The 19,706-nt window shown below is 49.1% G+C and overlaps 1 protein-coding gene across 2 annotated transcripts in view; it reads left to right on the forward strand.

The window, feature by feature from the left end:
• Positions 1–19,706, forward strand: part of CHID1 (chitinase domain containing 1) — a 1,625,859-nt gene that overhangs the window by 800,522 nt on the left and 805,631 nt on the right. For both annotated transcript variants that reach the window (XM_078684035.1, XM_078684036.1), the window contains one exon: positions 18,827–18,928. In XM_078684035.1, the coding sequence (XP_078540161.1) occupies positions 18,827–18,928 (102 nt within the window). The remainder of the gene's footprint in view (positions 1–18,826; positions 18,929–19,706) is intronic.

The raw sequence follows: 19,706 nt of genomic DNA on the forward strand, positions 1-19,706 counted from the left end.
TTCAGAGTGCAGAGTGGAGCTTCAGAGTGGAGCTTCAGAGTGCAGAGTGGAGCTTCAGAGTGGAGCTTCAGAGTGCAGAGTGGAGCTTCAGAGTGGAGCTTCAGAGTGCAGAGTGGAGCTTCAGAGTGCAGAGTGGAGCTTCAGAGTGCAGCTTCAGAGTGGAGCTTCAGAGTGGAGCTTCAGAGTGGAGCTTCAGAGTGGAGCTTCAGAGTGGAGCTTCAGAGTGGAGCTTCAGAGTGGAGCTTCAGAGTGCAGAGTGGAGCTTCAGAGTGCAGAGTGGAGCTTCAGAGTGGAGCTTCAGAGTGCAGAGTGGAGCTTCAGAGTGCAGAGTGGAGCTTCAGAGTGGAGCTTCAGAGTGGAGCTTCAGAGTGGAGCTTCAGAGTGGAGCTTCAGAGTGGAGCTTCAGAGTGCAGAGTGGAGCTTCAGAGTGGAGCTTCAGAGTGGAGCTTCAGAGTGGAGCTTCAGAGTGGAGCTTCAGAGTGGAGCTTCAGAGTGGAGCTTCAGAGTGGAGCTTCAGAGTGCAGAGTGGAGCTTCAGAGTGCAGAGTGGAGCTTCAGAGTGCAGATTCAGAGTGGAGCTTCAGAGTGCAGAGTGGAGCTTCAGAGTGCAGATTCAGAGTGGAGCTTCAGAGTGCAGAGTGGAGCTTCAGAGTGGAGCTTCAGAGTGCAGAGTGGAGCTTCAGAGTGGAGCTTCAGAGTGCAGAGTGGAGCTTCAGAGTGGAGCTTCAGAGTGGAGCTTCAGAGTGGAGCTTCAGAGTGCAGAGTGGAGCTTCAGAGTGCAGAGTGGAGCTTCAGAGTGGAGCTTCAGAGTGGAGCTTCAGAGTGGAGCTTCAGAGTGGAGCTTCAGAGTGCAGAGTGGAGCTTCAGAGTGCAGAGTGGAGCTTCAGAGTGGAGCTTCAGAGTGCAGAGTGGAGCTTCAGAGTGCAGAGTGGAGCTTCAGAGTGCAGATTCAGAGTGGAGCTTCAGAGTGCAGAGTGGAGCTTCAGAGTGGAGCTTCAGAGTGGAGCTTCAGAGTGGAGCTTCAGAGTGGAGCTTCAGAGTGGAGCTTCAGAGTGGAGCTTCAGAGTGGAGCTTCAGAGTGGAGCTTCAGAGTGGAGCTTCAGAGTGGAGCTTCAGAGTGCAGAGTGGAGCTTCAGAGTGGAGCTTCAGAGTGGAGCTTCAGAGTGGAGCTTCAGAGTGCAGAGTGGAGCTTCAGAGTGGAGCTTCAGAGTGGAGCTTCAGAGTGGAGCTTCAGAGTGGAGCTTCAGAGTGGAGCTTCAGAGTGCAGATTCAGAGTGGAGCTTCAGAGTGCAGAGTGGAGCTTCAGAGTGCAGATTCAGAGTGGAGCTTCAGTTTGCAGAGTGGAGCTTCAGAGTGGAGCTTCAGAGTGCAGAGTGGAGCTTCAGAGTGCAGAGTGGAGCTTCAGAGTGGAGCTTCAGAGTGCAGAGTGGAGCTTCAGAGTGCAGAGTGGAGCTTCAGAGTGGAGCTTCAGAGTGCAGAGTGGAGCTTCAGAGTGGAGCTTCAGAGTGCAGAGTGGAGCTTCAGAGTGGAGCTTCAGAGTGCAGAGTGGAGCTTCAGAGTGGAGCTTCAGAGTGGAGCTTCAGAGTGGAGCTTCAGAGTGCAGAGTGGAGCTTCAGAGTGCAGAGTGGAGCTTCAGAGTGGAGCTTCAGAGTGGAGCTTCAGAGTGGAGCTTCAGAGTGGAGCTTCAGAGTGGAGCTTCAGAGTGGAGCTGCAGAGTGCAGAGTGGAGCTTCAGAGTGGAGCTTCAGAGTGGAGCTGCAGAGTGCAGAGTGGAGCTTCAGAGTGGAGCTTCAGAGTGCAGAGTGGAGCTTCAGAGTGCAGAGTGGAGCTTCAGAGTGGAGCTTCAGAGTGCAGAGTGGAGCTTCAGAGTGGAGCTTCAGAGTGCAGAGTGGAGCTTCAGAGTGGAGCTTCAGAGTGCAGAGTGGAGCTTCAGAGTGGAGCTTCAGAGTGCAGAGTGGAGCTTCAGAGTGCAGATTCAGAGTGGAGCTTCAGAGTGCAGAGTGGAGCTTCAGAGTGGAGCTTCAGAGTGCAGAGTGGAGCTTCAGAGTGGAGCTTCAGAGTGGAGCTTCAGAGTGGAGCTTCAGAGTGGAGCTTCAGAGTGGAGCTTCAGAGTGGAGCTTCAGAGTGGAGCTTCAGAGTGGAGCTTCAGAGTGGAGCTTCAGAGTGGAGCTTCAGAGTGCAGCTTCAGAGTGCAGCTTCAGAGTGCAGCTTCAGAGTGGAGCTTCAGAGTGCAGAGTGGAGCTTCAGAGTGGAGCTTCAGAGTGGAGCTTCAGAGTGCAGAGTGGAGCTTCAGAGTGCAGAGTGGAGCTTCAGAGTGGAGCTTCAGAGTGCAGAGTGGAGCTTCAGAGTGGAGCTTCAGAGTGGAGCTTCAGAGTGGAGCTTCAGAGTGGAGCTTCAGAGTGGAGCTTCAGAGTGGAGCTTCAGAGTGCAGCTTCAGAGTGCAGCTTCAGAGTGGAGCTTCAGAGTGCAGAGTGGAGCTTCAGAGTGGAGCTTCAGAGTGGAGCTTCAGAGTGCAGAGTGGAGCTTCAGAGTGCAGAGTGGAGCTTCAGAGTGGAGCTTCAGAGTGCAGAGTGGAGCTTCAGAGTGCAGAGTGGAGCTTCAGAGTGCAGATTCAGAGTGGAGCTTCAGAGTGCAGAGTGGAGCTTCAGAGTGGAGCTTCAGAGTGGAGCTTCAGAGTGGAGCTTCAGAGTGGAGCTTCAGAGTGGAGCTTCAGAGTGGAGCTTCAGAGTGGAGCTTCAGAGTGGAGCTTCAGAGTGGAGCTTCAGAGTGCAGAGTGGAGCTTCAGAGTGGAGCTTCAGAGTGGAGCTTCAGAGTGCAGAGTGGAGCTTCAGAGTGGAGCTTCAGAGTGGAGCTTCAGAGTGCAGATTCAGAGTGGAGCTTCAGAGTGGAGCTTCAGAGTGCAGATTCAGAGTGCAGAGTGGAGCTTCAGAGTGCAGATTCAGAGTGGAGCTTCAGTTTGCAGAGTGGAGCTTCAGAGTGGAGCTTCAGAGTGCAGAGTGGAGCTTCAGAGTGCAGAGTGGAGCTTCAGAGTGGAGCTTCAGAGTGCAGAGTGGAGCTTCAGAGTGCAGAGTGGAGCTTCAGAGTGGAGCTTCAGAGTGCAGAGTGGAGCTTCAGAGTGGAGCTTCAGAGTGCAGAGTGGAGCTTCAGAGTGGAGCTTCAGAGTGGAGCTTCAGAGTGGAGCTTCAGAGTGGAGCTTCAGAGTGGAGCTTCAGAGTGCAGAGTGGAGCTTCAGAGTGGAGCTTCAGAGTGGAGCTTCAGAGTGGAGCTTCAGAGTGGAGCTTCAGAGTGGAGCTGCAGAGTGCAGAGTGGAGCTTCAGAGTGCAGATTCAGAGTGGAGCTTCAGAGTGCAGAGTGGAGCTTCAGAGTGGAGCTTCAGAGTGCAGAGTGGAGCTTTAGAGTGCAGAGTGGAGCTTCAGAGTGGAGCTTCAGAGTGCAGAGTGGAGCTTCAGAGTGGAGCTTCAGAGTGCAGAGTGGAGCTTCAGAGTGGAGCTTCAGAGTGCAGAGTGGAGCTTCAGAGTGGAGCTTCAGAGTGCAGAGTGGAGCTTCAGAGTGGAGCTTCAGAGTGCAGAGTGGAGCTTCAGAGTGCAGATTCAGAGTGGAGCTTCAGAGTGCAGAGTGGAGCTTCAGAGTGGAGCTTCAGAGTGGAGCTTCAGAGTGGAGCTTCAGAGTGGAGCTTCAGAGTGGAGCTTCAGAGTGGAGCTTCAGAGTGGAGCTTCAGAGTGGAGCTTCAGAGTGGAGCTTCAGAGTGGAGCTTCAGAGTGCAGCTTCAGAGTGCAGCTTCAGAGTGCAGCTTCAGAGTGGAGCTTCAGAGTGCAGAGTGGAGCTTCAGAGTGCAGATTCAGAGTGGAGCTTCAGAGTGCAGAGTGGAGCTTCAGAGTGGAGCTTCAGAGTGCAGAGTGGAGCTTCAGAGTGGAGCTTCAGAGTGCAGAGTGGAGCTTCAGAGTGGAGCTTCAGAGTGCAGAGTGGAGCTTCAGAGTGGAGCTTCAGAGTGGAGCTTCAGAGTGGAGCTTCAGAGTGGAGCTTCAGAGTGGAGCTTCAGAGTGGAGCTTCAGAGTGGAGCTTCAGAGTGGAGCTTCAGAGTGCAGATTCAGAGTGCAGAGTGGAGCTTCAGAGTGCAGAGTGGAGCTTCAGAGTGCAGAGTGGAGCTTCAGAGTGGAGCTTCAGAGTGGAGCTTCAGAGTGGAGCTTCAGAGTGGAGCTTCAGAGTGGAGCTTCAGAGTGGAGCTTCAGAGTGGAGCTTCAGAGTGGAGCTTCAGAGTGGAGATTCAGAGTGGAGCTTCAGAGTGGAGATTCAGAGTGGAGCTTCAGAGTGCAGAGTGGAGCTGCAGATTCAGAGTGGAGCTGCAGAGTGCAGATTCAGAGTGCAGAGTGGAGCTTCAGAGTGCAGATTCAGAGTGGAGCATCAGAGTGCAGATTCAGAGTGGAGCTTCAGAGTGCAGAGTGGAGCTTCAGAGTGCAGATTCAGAGTGGAGCTTCAGAGTGCAGAGTGGAGCTTCAGAGTGCAGATTCAGAGTGGAGCTTCAGAGTGCAGAGTGGAGCTTCAGAGTGGAGCTTCAGAGTACAGAGTGGAGCTTCAGAGTGCAGAGTGGAGCTTCAGAGTGGAGCTTCAGAGTGCAGAGTGGAGCTTCAGAGTGCAGAGTGGAGCTTCAGAGTGGAGCTTCAGAGTGGAGCTTCAGAGTGGAGCTTCAGAGTGGAGCTTCAGAGTGGAGCTTCAGAGTGGAGCTTCAGAGTGGAGCATCAGAGTGGAGCTTCAGAGTGGAGCTTCAGAGTGGAGCTTCAGAGTGGAGCTTCAGAGTGGAGCATCAGAGTGCAGAGTGGAGCTTCAGAGTGGAGCTTCAGAGTGCAGAGTGGAGCTTCAGAGTGGAGCTTCAGAGTGCAGAGTGGAGCTTCAGAGTGGAGCTTCAGAGTGGAGCTTCAGAGTGGAGCTTCAGAGTGGAGCTTCAGAGTGGAGCTTCAGAGTGGAGCTTCAGAGTGGAGCTTCAGAGTGGAGCTTCAGAGTGGAGCTTCAGAGTGCAGAGTGGAGCTTCAGAGTGCAGAGTGGAGCTTCAGAGTGGAGCTTCAGAGTGGAGCTTCAGAGTGGAGCTTCAGAGTGGAGCTTCAGAGTGGAGCTTCAGAGTGCAGAGTGGAGCTTCAGAGTGGAGCTTCAGAGTGGAGCTTCAGAGTGCAGAGTGGAGCTTCAGAGTGGAGCTTCAGAGTGGAGCTTCAGAGTGGAGCTTCAGAGTGCAGAGTGGAGCTTCAGAGTGCAGATTCAGAGTGGAGCTTCAGAGTGCAGAGTGGAGCTTCAGAGTGGAGCTTCAGAGTGCAGAGTGGAGCTTCAGAGTGGAGCTTCAGAGTGCAGAGTGGAGCTTCAGAGTGGAGCTTCAGAGTGGAGCTTCAGAGTGGAGCTTCAGAGTGGAGCTTCAGAGTGGAGCTTCAGAGTGGAGCTTCAGAGTGGAGCTTCAGAGTGGAGCTTCAGAGTGGAGCTTCAGAGTGGAGCTTCAGAGTGGAGCTTCAGAGTGGAGCTTCAGAGTGGAGCTTCAGAGTGCAGAGTGGAGCTTCAGAGTGCAGAGTGGAGCTTCAGAGTGGAGCTTCAGAGTGGAGCTTCAGAGTGGAGCTTCAGAGTGGAGCTTCAGAGTGGAGCTTCAGAGTGCAGAGTGGAGCTTCAGAGTGCAGAGTGGAGCTTCAGAGTGCAGCTTCAGAGTGCAGATTCAGAGTGGAGCTTCAGAGTGCAGATTCAGAGTGCAGATTCAGAGTGGAGCTTCAGAGTGCAGATTCAGAGTGCAGATTCAGAGTGGAGCTTCAGAGTGCAGAGTGGAGCTTCAGAGTGGAGCTTCAGAGTGGAGCTTCAGAGTGGAGCTTCAGAGTGGAGCTTCAGAGTGGAGCTTCAGAGTGGAGCTTCAGAGTGGAGCTTCAGAGTGGAGCTTCAGAGTGGAGCTTCAGAGTGCAGATTCAGAGTGGAGCTTCAGAGTGCAGAGTGGAGCTTCAGAGTGCAGATTCAGAGTGGAGCTTCAGAGTGCAGAGTGGAGCTTCAGAGTGGAGCTTCAGAGTGGAGCTTCAGAGTGGAGCTTCAGAGTGGAGCTTCAGAGTGGAGCTTCAGAGTGGAGCTTCAGAGTGGAGCTTCAGAGTGGAGCTTCAGAGTGCAGAGTGGAGCTTCAGAGTGGAGCTTCAGAGTGGAGCTTCAGAGTGGAGCTTCAGAGTGGAGCTTCAGAGTGGAGCTTCAGAGTGGAGCTTCAGAGTGCAGATTCAGAGTGGAGCTTCAGAGTGCAGAGTGGAGCTTCAGAGTGCAGATTCAGAGTGGAGCTTCAGAGTGCAGAGTGCAGATTCAGAGTGGAGCTTCAGAGTGCAGAGTGGAGCTTCAGAGTGCAGAGTGGAGCTTCAGAGTGGAGCTTCAGAGTGCAGAGTGGAGCTTCAGAGTGGAGCTTCAGAGTGGAGCTTCAGAGTGGAGCTTCAGAGTGGAGCTTCAGAGTGGAGCTTCAGAGTGGAGCTTCAGAGTGGAGCTTCAGAGTGGAGCTTCAGAGTGGAGCTTCAGAGTGGAGCTTCAGAGTGGAGCTTCAGAGTGCAGAGTGGAGCTTCAGAGTGGAGCTTCAGAGTGCAGAGTGGAGCTTCAGAGTGGAGCTTCAGAGTGCAGAGTGGAGCTTCAGAGTGGAGCTTCAGAGTGGAGCTTCAGAGTGCAGAGTGGAGCTTCAGAGTGGAGCTTCAGAGTGCAGAGTGGAGCTTCAGAGTGGAGCTTCAGAGTGCAGAGTGGAGCTTCAGAGTGGAGCTTCAGAGTGGAGCTTCAGAGTGGAGCTTCAGAGTGGAGCTTCAGAGTGGAGCTTCAGAGTGGAGCTTCAGAGTGGAGCTTCAGAGTGGAGCTTCAGAGTGGAGCTTCAGAGTGGAGCTTCAGAGTGCAGCTTCAGAGTGGAGCTTCAGAGTGCAGAGTGGAGCTTCAGAGTGCAGCTTCAGAGTGGAGCTTCAGAGTGCAGAGTGGAGCTTCAGAGTGGAGCTTCAGAGTGCAGAGTGAAGCTTCAGAGTGGAGCTTCAGAGTGCAGAGTGGAGCTTCAGAGTGGAGCTTCAGAGTGGAGCTTCAGAGTGGAGCTTCAGAGTGGAGCTTCAGAGTGGAGCTTCAGAGTGGAGCTTCAGAGTGGAGCTTCAGAGTGGAGCTTCAGAGTGCAGATTCAGAGTGCAGATTCAGAGTGCAGAGTGGAGCTTCAGAGTGCAGAGTGGAGCTTCAGAGTGGAGCTTCAGAGTGGAGCTTCAGAGTGGAGCTTCAGAGTGGAGCTTCAGAGTGGAGCTTCAGAGTGGAGCTTCAGAGTGGAGCTTCAGAGTGGAGCTTCAGAGTGGAGCTTCAGAGTGGAGCTTCAGAGTGCAGAGTGGAGCTGCAGATTCAGAGTGGAGCTGCAGAGTGCAGATTCAGAGTGCAGAGTGGAGCTTCAGAGTGCAGATTCAGAGTGGAGCATCAGAGTGCAGATTCAGAGTGGAGCTTCAGAGTGCAGAGTGGAGCTTCAGAGTGCAGATTCAGAGTGGAGCTTCAGAGTGCAGAGTGGAGCTTCAGAGTGCAGATTCAGAGTGGAGCTTCAGAGTGGAGCTTCAGAGTGGAGCTTCAGAGTGGAGCTTCAGAGTGGAGCTTCAGAGTGGAGCTTCAGAGTGGAGCTTCAGAGTGGAGCTTCAGAGTGGAGCTTCAGAGTGCAGAGTGGAGCTTCAGAGTGGAGCTTCAGAGTGGAGCTTCAGAGTGGAGCTTCAGAGTGGAGCTTCAGAGTGGAGCTTCAGAGTGGAGCTTCAGAGTGCAGAGTGGAGCTTCAGAGTGGAGCTTCAGAGTGCAGAGTGGAGCTTCAGAGTGCAGAGTGGAGCTTCAGAGTGGAGCTTCAGAGTGCAGAGTGGAGCTTCAGAGTGCAGAGTGGAGCTTCAGAGTGGAGCTTCAGAGTGGAGCTTCAGAGTGGAGCTTCAGAGTGGAGCTTCAGAGTGGAGCTTCAGAGTGGAGCTTCAGAGTGCAGCTTCAGAGTGCAGCTTCAGAGTGCAGAGTGGAGCTTCAGAGTGCAGCTTCAGAGTGCAGAGTGGAGCTTCAGAGTGCAGAGTGGAGCTTCAGAGTGCAGAGTGGAGCTTCAGAGTGCAGAGTGGAGCTTCAGAGTGCAGAGTGGAGCTTCAGAGTGCAGAGTGGAGCTTCAGAGTGCAGAGTGGAGCTTCAGAGTGGAGCTTCAGAGTGGAGCTTCAGAGTGGAGCTTCAGAGTGGAGCTTCAGAGTGGAGCTTCAGAGTGCAGCTTCAGAGTGCAGCTTCAGAGTGCAGAGTGGAGCTTCAGAGTGCAGCTTCAGAGTGCAGAGTGGAGCTTCAGAGTGCAGAGTGGAGCTTCAGAGTGCAGAGTGGAGCTTCAGAGTGCAGAGTGGAGCTTCAGAGTGCAGAGTGGAGCTTCAGAGTGCAGAGTGGAGCTTCAGAGTGGAGCTTCAGAGTGTCAAGAGCAATGCCAATAGCTCTAACTTTAACAAAGGCAAAACCATTGCATTGTAAATGCTTGTTGAGATTTCTCATCACACTAGTAGATAAATTGGAAGAGAACAGTCTTGTCATATCACTTTCTAGAAGCACTCAGTGCCTAAGTAAACCTAGTGGCAGAATCAGGCTGCTGCCTCACTCTGGGAGCCACAGATGCACTTGCAGACATAAAGGTTAAAGCAGGCCTCACACCCCTTCCCTTTCCGGGATTCCTCAGTGCACATAGGTAGAAGACCATGGGGACAAGTCTGTTTGGTGACAACACCAGTCAGTCTTACACTACTGGCAGCTTTTCACACCCCACGCAGGCAAGTGAATGTCATACCACTGTCAACACACCTCTCCCCATCCATCAAAGACACAATCACACAGCACCATTAGCAGGTTAACAACCTCACAGTTTAGAAGTTCCGTTACCAGAAGGGCAGTCTCAGACCGCGCCTGGCACTAACAACACCCCTCTCACATCCCTCACACCATAGCAGTTCCACGCTGCCTACAACATTCTTACAATACAATTGCAAAACCAATAAGTCTGGCTTATAACTGAAAATGCAAGTTAGAGCTATTGACTTTGCCAATGCTTTTTTTTATTATCGGCATATTCAGTCAGTTGCATTTATGGCGACATGTTTGATGGTTGCATTGCTGGAGTTTAGTGCTGGAGAGTGGCGTCATTTGTATTTGGTACCGTCACTTGGTCACGTCTCTTTGCCATATTTGCTCTGCCAATGCCTTTTGGCCTTGGATTTTGCAGTACAGCATGAACAGAAGAAAAAGTATGCCGCCGTGGAAGCTCGTGACGCCTGCGCATACTGACGGCACGATTTTATTTGATTAATGGCTCCGAGAGGGACTGATACATTAAACAGCATGACGGCAAAGGGAGATGCACATGGGTGACAGCAACATGGTGCTCATGAGTTCGAAAAGGACACAGGCAAGAGACAGCAACATGGAGCCCTGGGGGTGGGGGAGTGGAGAAAACACACATAGGAGAAATGTGGAAAATGCATGCCCTCTCATGGAGTACTTCATCAAATAGAAAAAAAGTAGTTCCCAACAAGTGAGCAGTAAAAGGACTAGTGCAATAAATGAGGGCGGTCCTGTCAGATCCCGAATATGGCAGCTACTACTGAGATGGATCCGGGATGGACACAGCAAAATATACAGAATTTTATCCAGTGTCATTTGGCGATACCAGGACACATTCAGTAATGCCCTCACCATGTGTGTTTTCTGTTGGGAGCAGCAACCTGCAGGTGGTGAAGGGGTGTCCTTATTTCCACTTCCAGCAGGGCCCAAAACAAAGGATCGGTTTTTTTTTTGCTTGTTTTTTTATTTATTTATTTATTTCGTCACAAAGAAAATCCAATTACAGTGTTTCCATTACTTCATTTTCCAACTCTCCCCCCCCCCTCCCCGGCACCATTCTATACATTCTGTACATTCTCCCAATTTCAGTTAGGACAGCAAATGGCTAGTAAAGGAAGTTAAAGTGATGAGAAAAAAAAAAGAAAAAGAAGGAAGTGAAAAAAAAATGCAATCAACAGTAATTACTTTAAACAGTATAGAAGAGGCAACAAAAGTAAGACAAATTCTCCAGAGTGAGACAGAGAAAATAACTTAAAAGACTACTTGCGGTCTTCAGTTCTTCAGTTTTGTACCCCATCTATCCAATTTCCTAGTTGTTCCCATACCGCCAATCCATTTTTCTTGGCGCGCTTACCTTTTTATGCATAAATAGCCTTCTCTAGCTTACATGTCGCTAGTAATCTTCCCTGCCATTGTGTAAACGACGGGGGATTCGGATCTTTCCAGTGAGCCGCAATACATATCCTATAAATAGTAATTGCAACAAAAACAAAAGGGCCCCCCACCCGGTTACAATTATCCAACCCTAATAAAACAGCAGCCGGGGTTAGTTGTATATCTTGTCCTAGTACCACCCCCATAAAAAGTTGAATTTGCGCTAAGAGTGGTTTACTTTTGGGCAAGTGGCGAACATGTGTACCTGATCCGCCGAGTATTCTAAGCATCTAGGGCATAGGGTCCCTCTCCCAGTTCCCCATTTTGCAATTTTGATAGGTGTGATATAAAGAAAAAAAACCATTTTATAAAATTGCGCCTGTAGTTTAGGACCGTTTTAAAGGGCCATCAGCACTCCATTTTCTCCAGTATCATCTTGGCTGGGAGCTATGCGGATCCTAAAACCCAGGTGCCAGTATAGTGGGGGGGAAACAAAGGCCGACAGCTTGATGACTACACAAGTACTCCGAGAAACTATGATTTGTAGGTAGGTTTTGTTGAAACCCTATAGATATGAGTTGTGAATGATTTATAAGAATGTCAGATGTATTTGTGTGAGTAATTACACAAATAATGAATAAATAGCAATTACTAATTTATTTTTTTTAATTTGCTTAGTGGCACTCATCGCAATGTAAGGTGTCAGAGCACTTTACATGACACACTCACATTATACAGTAAATATGTCGTACGAGTGTATACAAACCAATGTGCAGGAAATGTTGCATAAAACAATGAGGATTACATATCATTCTTACTGGTAGGCAATGTATGTTAAGAGTGCATGATAAGGAGAAACACAAACTCAGAATTTAAGACGTAATGCAGGGGTTGGGTTTCTCTGTACTAAAAAGACTTTATTACTGCGCGGAAGAACCCCTTTTAGCAACCTTAGAATAATGACAGATTAAGAAAAAAATATGGTTATAAATCCATGTTTTCAAATTTTCATGTTGCTCCTTGATGCTTGTTCATAGCTCATTGTCTTATATTAGAAATATTGCAAGTTATGAACTACAAGTAACAAAATGATCTCTGTGTCAGCAGCAGTATTACCTACTCACCTAGCTACAAAAAATGCAGATCTTTGATCTGTATATTAAATGATGTGCTTTTCAGCAGGCACATTAGCCCCTTATTCTACTTTGAGTCACGTGACTAGACAAAGCACTCTCCAGCAACTATAGTGACCACCAGATTATTATCTGCTAAAAATTATTGGGCACAGAAAGATCTCTGCCGAAGGTGCCATAAGCCTGTAAAATAATTGAAATACTGCTTCTTTATGACCTATTAAGTAAGTGAGAACAGGTTCACTGTCACATTACTCCTTGTTCCGTCATTCATTTGGCTTCCACTAGTGCACACCTTGCCTTGTTCCCACAGCCTCCAGAGGCTGCTGTTCTGAAACATAAGTTTCCTAGTTCCAGATTCTAGAAAGATGCAGGCCGCTTCAACACCGCAGGGTGAATGGCTGGCAGGTGCTCGGTATAAAAGATGCACCACTCCCCTCTGCCATTTCCTCTCCAGCCGTGGAATATATGTTGGGGTACATCTTCAGTATTGGGGTAAATCTCCAGTACTATCCTTATATGCTGAGGATGTTGTGTTGTATATCCAGAAGCCTGTAGAAAATCTGGCACCAGACATCAGAGAAGTTATAAAATTTAGAGGCCACTCAGGACTTCAAATCAACTGAGATTTTCCCTTTGACGGATGCTACATAAGTGTTCACAGTAGTCCACCCTTTGAGATGGAGCCCGGAAAGCACCAAATACCTTGGCGTATATTTGGTCTAGCCTAGGCAGCGCTTGCGCATGTCTCTTTGAAACATGCTGTATGCAGGATATGGGCAATAAGCTCCGCCCATGTTTTTAATTGGCTCCTTTTACTGTCTTTTGCAAATGCTTTTGTTTCTTTGGTTAACCTCCTTAGTACGGTCTTTCCTCCTGTTGTTCCCTCTCATATGAACTGCCTCTGTTACATGTGGTATTACGCTTTCTTATAGTGTGGGTCACCAAAACGTATAAAATAAAGTACAATGATGCTGGCCATTGACGCCGAAAAGGCGTTTGATAGGGTACACTGGCCCTACTTGGAGAAAGTGTTGCTGAAGGCAGGAATGGGGCCGAAATTCTGAACTAGAGTGCTCAACTGCTATAAATTCCCGACGGCCACAGTTTGAGTCAACGGGTACACGTCGCCCCGGTTCAATATAGAACGCGGCACCAGGCAAGGCTGCCCGTTATCCCCCCTTTTATTCGCCCTGTATATGGAGCCTCTTGCACACCTTTTGCGCTCCGAGGTGCAGGGTATCAAATTTGGGGGTGACATCCACACCATAAGTCTGTATGCTGACAATGTGCTGATATCCCTCGCGAGCCCGCGGAGTTCCCTGCCGGCGTGTGTCGCGGATCTCGAGAGATTCGGCGGCGTCTCTGGCTTCAAAGTTAATATGACCAAGTCGGTGGCCCTCGAGTTATCCTTGGCTCCCACAACACGCGCCCACCTGCAAGCAATGTTCCCCATACCGTGGACAACAGACGCGATCCCATATCTTGGGATTCACCTGGCACCCTCTCTTCAGGCCTCTGTGGACCTCAACTATTCTAGATTGAGGCAGAAAATCAGACACGAGCTAGGTCGCTGGAAATATTTTCCGTTGTCTTGGCTGGGTAGGGTGGCGGCGGTTAAGATGACGGTTCTTCCCCAAATCTTATACCTCTTCCGCACGTTTCCTCTTGCACCACCTAGAGATTGGTTGAAACAGATGCAATCAGAACTGTCACAATTCATATGGAACGGGAGGAAACCCCGCATGAAGCGCCAGATTGCCATGCTGGCGCCGGAACAAGGCGGGATTGGGATGCAAGACTTGGCAACATACTTTCAGGCGTCCCAGCTCCGCTTTCTTGTGGAGTGGGTTAGATGGGAATCTGGGAAACAGTGGTTGTTTCAAGATCAGGCCGTCGCAGGACGGACTCTGCAGGAAATTCCCTTTATGAGACAGGAACATAGGCCTCTAAATCTCTATGCTTCTTTCATCACGCGGGTGCCCCTGGGGATTTGGGACCGAGTAGGGATCAGTCAGGAACTCACCACCATTCCTTTCCCCCTAACACCCATCGTCGGGAACCCTGACTTCCACCCAGGGATGGACGAGAGGTCGTTTGCGCGCTGGAGGCCTGCGGGTTGTCGGGCTCTCCATCACGTCTATGACGCAGAAGGAGTGATTCCCTTCCAACAATTTAGGCAAGACTTCGACATGCCGGAGACGGAAAGGCTGCGTTACTTACAGATTAGGCACTGGGCGCTCAATCCCGCAGTAAGGTCGACTGCTGACAGACACCTGACTAAATTCGAATACTGGCTGATCTCCCGCACCAATGACAAACAACTGATCTCAGACCTTTATAAAACACTAATGCAGAAACACAAATACACCTATAATGCAAGCAGGGTGCGTTGGGACCGGGAGCTGGGGAGAACCCTATCACACAAGGAGTGGGAGGGAATCTACTATAGAGCGCGCCACTCAGCCTATCACATGGGACTTACAGATACCCTCACGAAAGTCGTGTACTACTTGTATTACACCCCCGAACGTCTGTACGAAATGGACAGCAAGCAGGACCCGCGGTGCTGGCGCGGCTGCGGTCAGATTGGCACATTAGTGCATATTCTCTGGGACTGCCCACTTTTACAGAAATATTGGAGCCAGGTACTGGGAGAGGTAGACACACACTTCGAAACTGAAATTCCCCGCTTCCCCGCCTACGTGCTCCTGGGACTGCCTAACGCACTGACTTACCCACTGAAATCACGGAGAGGTCGTCTTATTACGATCGCACTGGGTTCAGCAGTGCAGAACATAATGGCGCATTGGCGATCCAAACACGTCCCCACATATCAGGGATGGCTACATCGTTTATGGATGGTTCTGGGCACGGAGAAACTGTCATTGTCCAGGGCGGGGGAGGTAGCGAAATATGCAGAGTTGTGGAAACCATTCCTGTCCCTGCTAGCGTCCGAATTCACGGAGGTGACCTGTCCTAAGTACCTCCGGCTGTTGAGATTAACAGACACCCACACTGAGCCCAAAACACATTGATCTGCCAGGAAGAATAGAGGAGGCCATAGACGGTGGTAACAGCGGACCATGGACAATGGGGAGGGGGGGCGGGGGGAGTTGGGGAAGGGGGTTGACTGGGTAGGTGGGGGGATGGGGGCTTGGGTGACGTTGAGGCTGTTAATAGGGGTCCTCCCCTTCTTTTTTCCTTTCCGTTTTGTTTTGGGTTGGTTACTGGACTCCTTGGGAAGGGGGTCCGGCAGTGGCGGATAACCTGTAGCAGCATAGGAAGGCGCTCAAAGAAGGTCTGTTGGACATTCAGCGACCGTACAGCAGAGACCTGGTCTACCGGCCTTTAAACAGACGGGGGAGTAGGGAAGGCTCAGAGATGCTCCCCATTCACATTATGTTTATGTCGCGGCCGGCCCTGGATGGGTTGTAGGCGGCTTGCTGTGTATAAACTGTTTGCCCATAACGTATACAGGGGTTTGTGCCTTGCTTACCACTGCTGGGTGGGTCTGTCCTTGGACGGATCTTCCACTCTTTCATGTCGCCACTGTTTTCATCTGTTGTACACTCAATAAACATATGTAATCCTAAAATAAAGTACAATATGCCTAGCTTGTTGTGCATTTTTATCGGCATGGCACTGTTTTCTGAGTGCGCCTGCTCTGTCCTCCATCTCCCAACACCCTTACACTTTGCAGCTTATCCCCTCCCCCCACCACCTCCCTCATCGCTGCTTGACCTTTCCTTGCTTCAGACGGTTGCTCACATTGTACCCTGTGACCACTGTCGGCCACATAACACGTAAATGCTTACATTACTGAAAGTTTGAGCTATTGTCGTTTCAAATAATAATGCAACGCCAATAGCTCAAACTTACACTAATGTGAGACCTATTGCATTGAAATTGCTTGTATTAATAGGGACTCCGCTGTGTTAATTGTGTGTAATTTTGGAGCCGTCCTTTAGTCTTTGAGAGGTCGAGCTAAACGCTGGATACAATTACTGATTTCCATGTTAGCTCGCATCTCCCTTACCCAAATGATGATATTGGCAACATTTTTATAGTTGTTCACAAACATTCCTGCACATATACCCTTGGAATTTTTTTTAGGCAGTTAAGGCACAACTCATTTAATTGACTGTAAGGAGAGGTAAGCATCACCGAGTGCAATGGGCGTGCCATGAGAGATGTCCGTCTCTCTGTCCTCTTTATATATTATGCACAGGCACACCATATGAAATATTGGTGTACCACACAAACAACACCGATACATGCAGTTATTAAATACACAATAGTACGTCCCAGATCACTCTTGGTTAATCTATGTGTGCAGTCTTCTATTAAGGCAGATGACATTGATGTTGCTGGGATGACATGCAAAGCATGGTGGAAACTGTTGCGATATTTCAACTGTGTGATGCCTAATTCACATTCCGACCGAGGTTAAGCAACCCCCTGCCCCCACCTATACTGGAGAAACTCTCTGTGAAATGTTGAGCACTGTAGGCATAACAAAGCTCGCTGGCCTCTTCTGTAACAGGATATGTATTGATTGGCCTTTGGGATTATAATCTTAACCCCTTGCGCGCTGCGATAATTCTCCTGCTGTGCGGGAGAATTAATGAGCGGGTGGGGTTTAGAGGCCCCTGCCGTCCTCCGCACTCGCCCACCGTGACGTATGACGGCCGGGGGCCGTCCTGACTACCAAAGGGCTTAAAGGAGGTGGTATGCCTTCAGCGATCCTGTTTTGCTACAAACTTTGATCTGCTTCAAAAATAGTGTTTCACAGAGGTTCCCAACCCCCGATGTATTTGTTATTCACTAAGTTTATACAGAGAGCTTTAATGTGTAAATCCATGTCCTTTTTAGGTCTCGCCTAGTGATGCAGCGCATGCTCTGCTCCCCTTGGCGAGACCTATTGTTGTTGGTTTGGTGGGCGAAGGGGGACAGGCAATGTGCACTCGCCTGGACAGCCGATGTGCACGCTCACGCCGTCCCTTCTCTGGCGATGTGAGCTTGCAGCCGACAGCAGATGTACACACTCACGACGTCTTGCGCGCTCACACCGTCTCTTCTCTGGTGATGTGCATGCTCTCTGACTTCATTACTGTTGCTTGATGCACCCTAGACCTCCAGCGTCGTTTGAGACGTTAAATTGAGCCAGCTGTGAACACGACTTAGAAGTTCGATGGCGCCATACAGGGCCTGGTGCGAAAAGGATACTGCACAGCCAAACAGCTCGAGGCTGGGACGGACGTCAAAGACCCTCGTGGTCAATGGCCAGCAGTGAGGCGGGCACATACGTAGGGACTCGTTCCACAACATAGTAAAGGGACGACAAAGGTGTGTCCCGCATTTCAAAGAATAGGTGCCATATACATTTAGGGGGCGGGATTAGGAGCAAAGAGCTGTAAACTCTTGCGATGGGTGCGTGATGTATTTGCGCTCACCTTAGGGTTCGAGGGTGTCTTGGCGGGGAGTTAAGAAAAACAAGAAGAGGTAAGCCTAACTTATTTTTTTTCTGTTTATCAGGAGAGAGCACTTGGAACGTCTGTTTCCTGGCTGTGTGTATTTCATATCTCCATGTGCCTGCAAAAATCTTTCTTTGCTTCTTGTCAGCTATTACCGGTCTCTTCTTAGGGGTTTCCCCTCACACCCCTCCGCCAAGCCTTTAAAGGAATACTATTGAAGCTCTGTACCGGCACCCTTTGCGTTTGTGGCATAGTTTTCTTTGGAAGTGGTATTTTTTCTGTTTTTAACGGATGTTAACAAATTGACGGTGAGTATTGTGTCTTTTGCTGTTAGTGGTCATTATCTGGCTTAATCTCCCCTGTGTTTTTGCGATTTGGTTTGTCTGGTGTGATGTCACCAACCTAATAAAAAGCTTTGCAAGTAACAAACGTATTATCTTCATGTAATCAGACTTATCAGCCTTAGAGTCACTTTCACCATGTGATAGTACATTGGACCCCCCTTGCACTGCCTGAACATGTGCACTTGGTCACAGCTACAGCAAGAACAAAACAAGCATTTGCAATGCAATAGGTCTCTAATTTATGCAAATGTAATGTAAATGACAATGCCTTTTATTTAAGCTCAAACTTGCGTAAATGTGAGACCTATTGCATTGCAAATGCTTGTTATACTCTGGGGTGAATACTAAAGCCCATCCTTGAAGAGGGGCGCAGGGTTAAGACTAATTTGCATATGGCGGGGTCCAAACTGGAATGGCATGGTGAGCAAAAAACATGATGTATTTATGCCCAGATCTCTCTACTGGGGTGACTGTAGGACATTGTTCTGCCACCTGTCCATCAATTGTTCCTTTTGCATTTCCCCTTGAAGAGTAGGCAGGAGTGGGAGGTGGAGTTGGGATATTAGCGACAGATTAATGCTGGTCTTATTGCTACCCACCTTGCAGACATAAACTGATTCAATCTATGGTTGTACATCAGTGTTGGTATACCCCACAGCGATTAGCAAAATGTAGCCCAAATAGGGAAGTAGAATGTAATAAGCTTGGGATGATTAACTCACTTTTATTCCCTTGTGGCATGGTCGTGTCCCCGAGCATTCAGATATTGTGCCAAGATGTTTGTGTTTGTAGGTGATATGGTGGAATCCCCCTACCCCTATTCCCCATTAGCATTGGGGGTGCTACAGATGATCTCCTGACAATATCCCAGATCTTTGTCTCCACTGCATTGGTGCTATCCAAAAGATGTGTGGCTATGTCCCGGATGCATAGGATGGCGCCTAAGACAGAACAATGACTCCAAGACATGATATATTGTAGAGATCAAATTGAGATATATTTGCAGAAATACATTCTAAAGCTCGGCCAAAAGACTTTTGGGACCACTCCGTTCCTATCTCAGTCGACAAGAAGATACTGATGTTCTTTAGGTTACGTAACCATCTTATTGATGGTACTAGTGATTCAGGGTTAATGAGTTTTTGTGCTGTTGGTTTTCTTTTAACATTGCTGCTTCTGTGGATTTAGAACTGTGGGGTCTGCTCAGTCCGTTGTATGCATCATGTCTCTGGTTCGTATAATATTTGTTAGGTGTTGCAGTCACTTCCTGTAAACTGTTAGGAACTACTAATCATTTTTTTATTTAAAAAAAAAAGTGCTCCACTGCCGTCTTTTGAGGGTAAAATGTCGCATTAGGTTAGTGTGTCTCTGCAGTGATTAGGACGTTTTGGTTAGCAGGGGTGTGAGCATGGGTGGGTCTTCTGCGGAAGACGCTTAAAATGGAAGGCTGGGTCCAGTTTGTTGTCACACATGGCACTCCTGTCGTGGTTGAGATAGAACTATTCAAATACCCGTCAGGCCGCTGCCAGGCTTCTGTGGATGAGCTCAAGTACGATTGAATGAGCTGTCGGATACAGATTGTGAAATACTAACAGTGGAAAGTACTGGGACGTCATTAAATAATAATAAAACAAGAATGTTAAGTTGCATAAAATGTGATTCAGCTTTTTTCTTTAACTGTAGGACCAACCAGTTGGGCATGTTTGGGAGGAAAGAGTTTGAGCAGCTAGCCCCATTGGTGGACAGCTTCAGCTTCATGACTTACGACTACTCCTCACCCGAAAGGTAAGTTTGCAGGAATGCATGATATGTTTGGTCACCAGATGGCTTCGAAGTTCAAGCTGTCACTCTTTGTTGAATATTGAGAAGGTTTGAGTGGAAGCTCAGATATTTGTGGCTGGGTTAGAAAGCCCTTTAAGAGCCCCGTCTTTTATTCACAGAGTTGCCTATTAGCTGTTTGAATATCAAGGAACAAAGTGACAGACTAGTACAGAAATTGTGTGAGCCAAGTTTATGTAAACTTTGCATCACCTGTGGAACCATGGTATAAATCATAATCAAATAATGAGTTCTTACGACTACTACATTAAAAAAATATATATATCACAAACATCTACAGCTCCACCATCTGAATAAGTTTAAAATTCACTAAGTCTATGTGGTTTAAAGATTTTTTTGTTGTGATACTTCACATATGAAACTTGGGTTTAGGTTCCTTGGAAAGCACTGTTGAGCGATTTAGGAGGAAGCAGAAAAGTTTCTTCTTCTAACCCACAAAGAGTCCAGAGTTTGCCTGGTTACTGAGCACACAGAATTGCTAAACATTGAAGCTTTCTTCCTCATGACTTTGGATTCTGAGCATGTGCATGGAGTGGGCCAGCCCCAGCCATCACAGTCAGATACAGGGGTGTGGAAGGGAGCTCAGGAAGTGCCCATGATCTGGTAGATCTGAGGTTTCAAGGTGGAACAATCCACCTGCTGTGAAGCCACACAATCAGGGCCACAGAGAGGGCGTGGTGGAGGACTCCTCTTCTGACTCCACCTTTTACCATCCTGTCATAGG

This window comes from Lissotriton helveticus, chromosome 3_1, assembly GCF_964261635.1.
Source record: "Lissotriton helveticus chromosome 3_1, aLisHel1.1, whole genome shotgun sequence".
Lineage (NCBI taxonomy): Eukaryota > Metazoa > Chordata > Amphibia > Caudata > Salamandridae > Lissotriton > Lissotriton helveticus.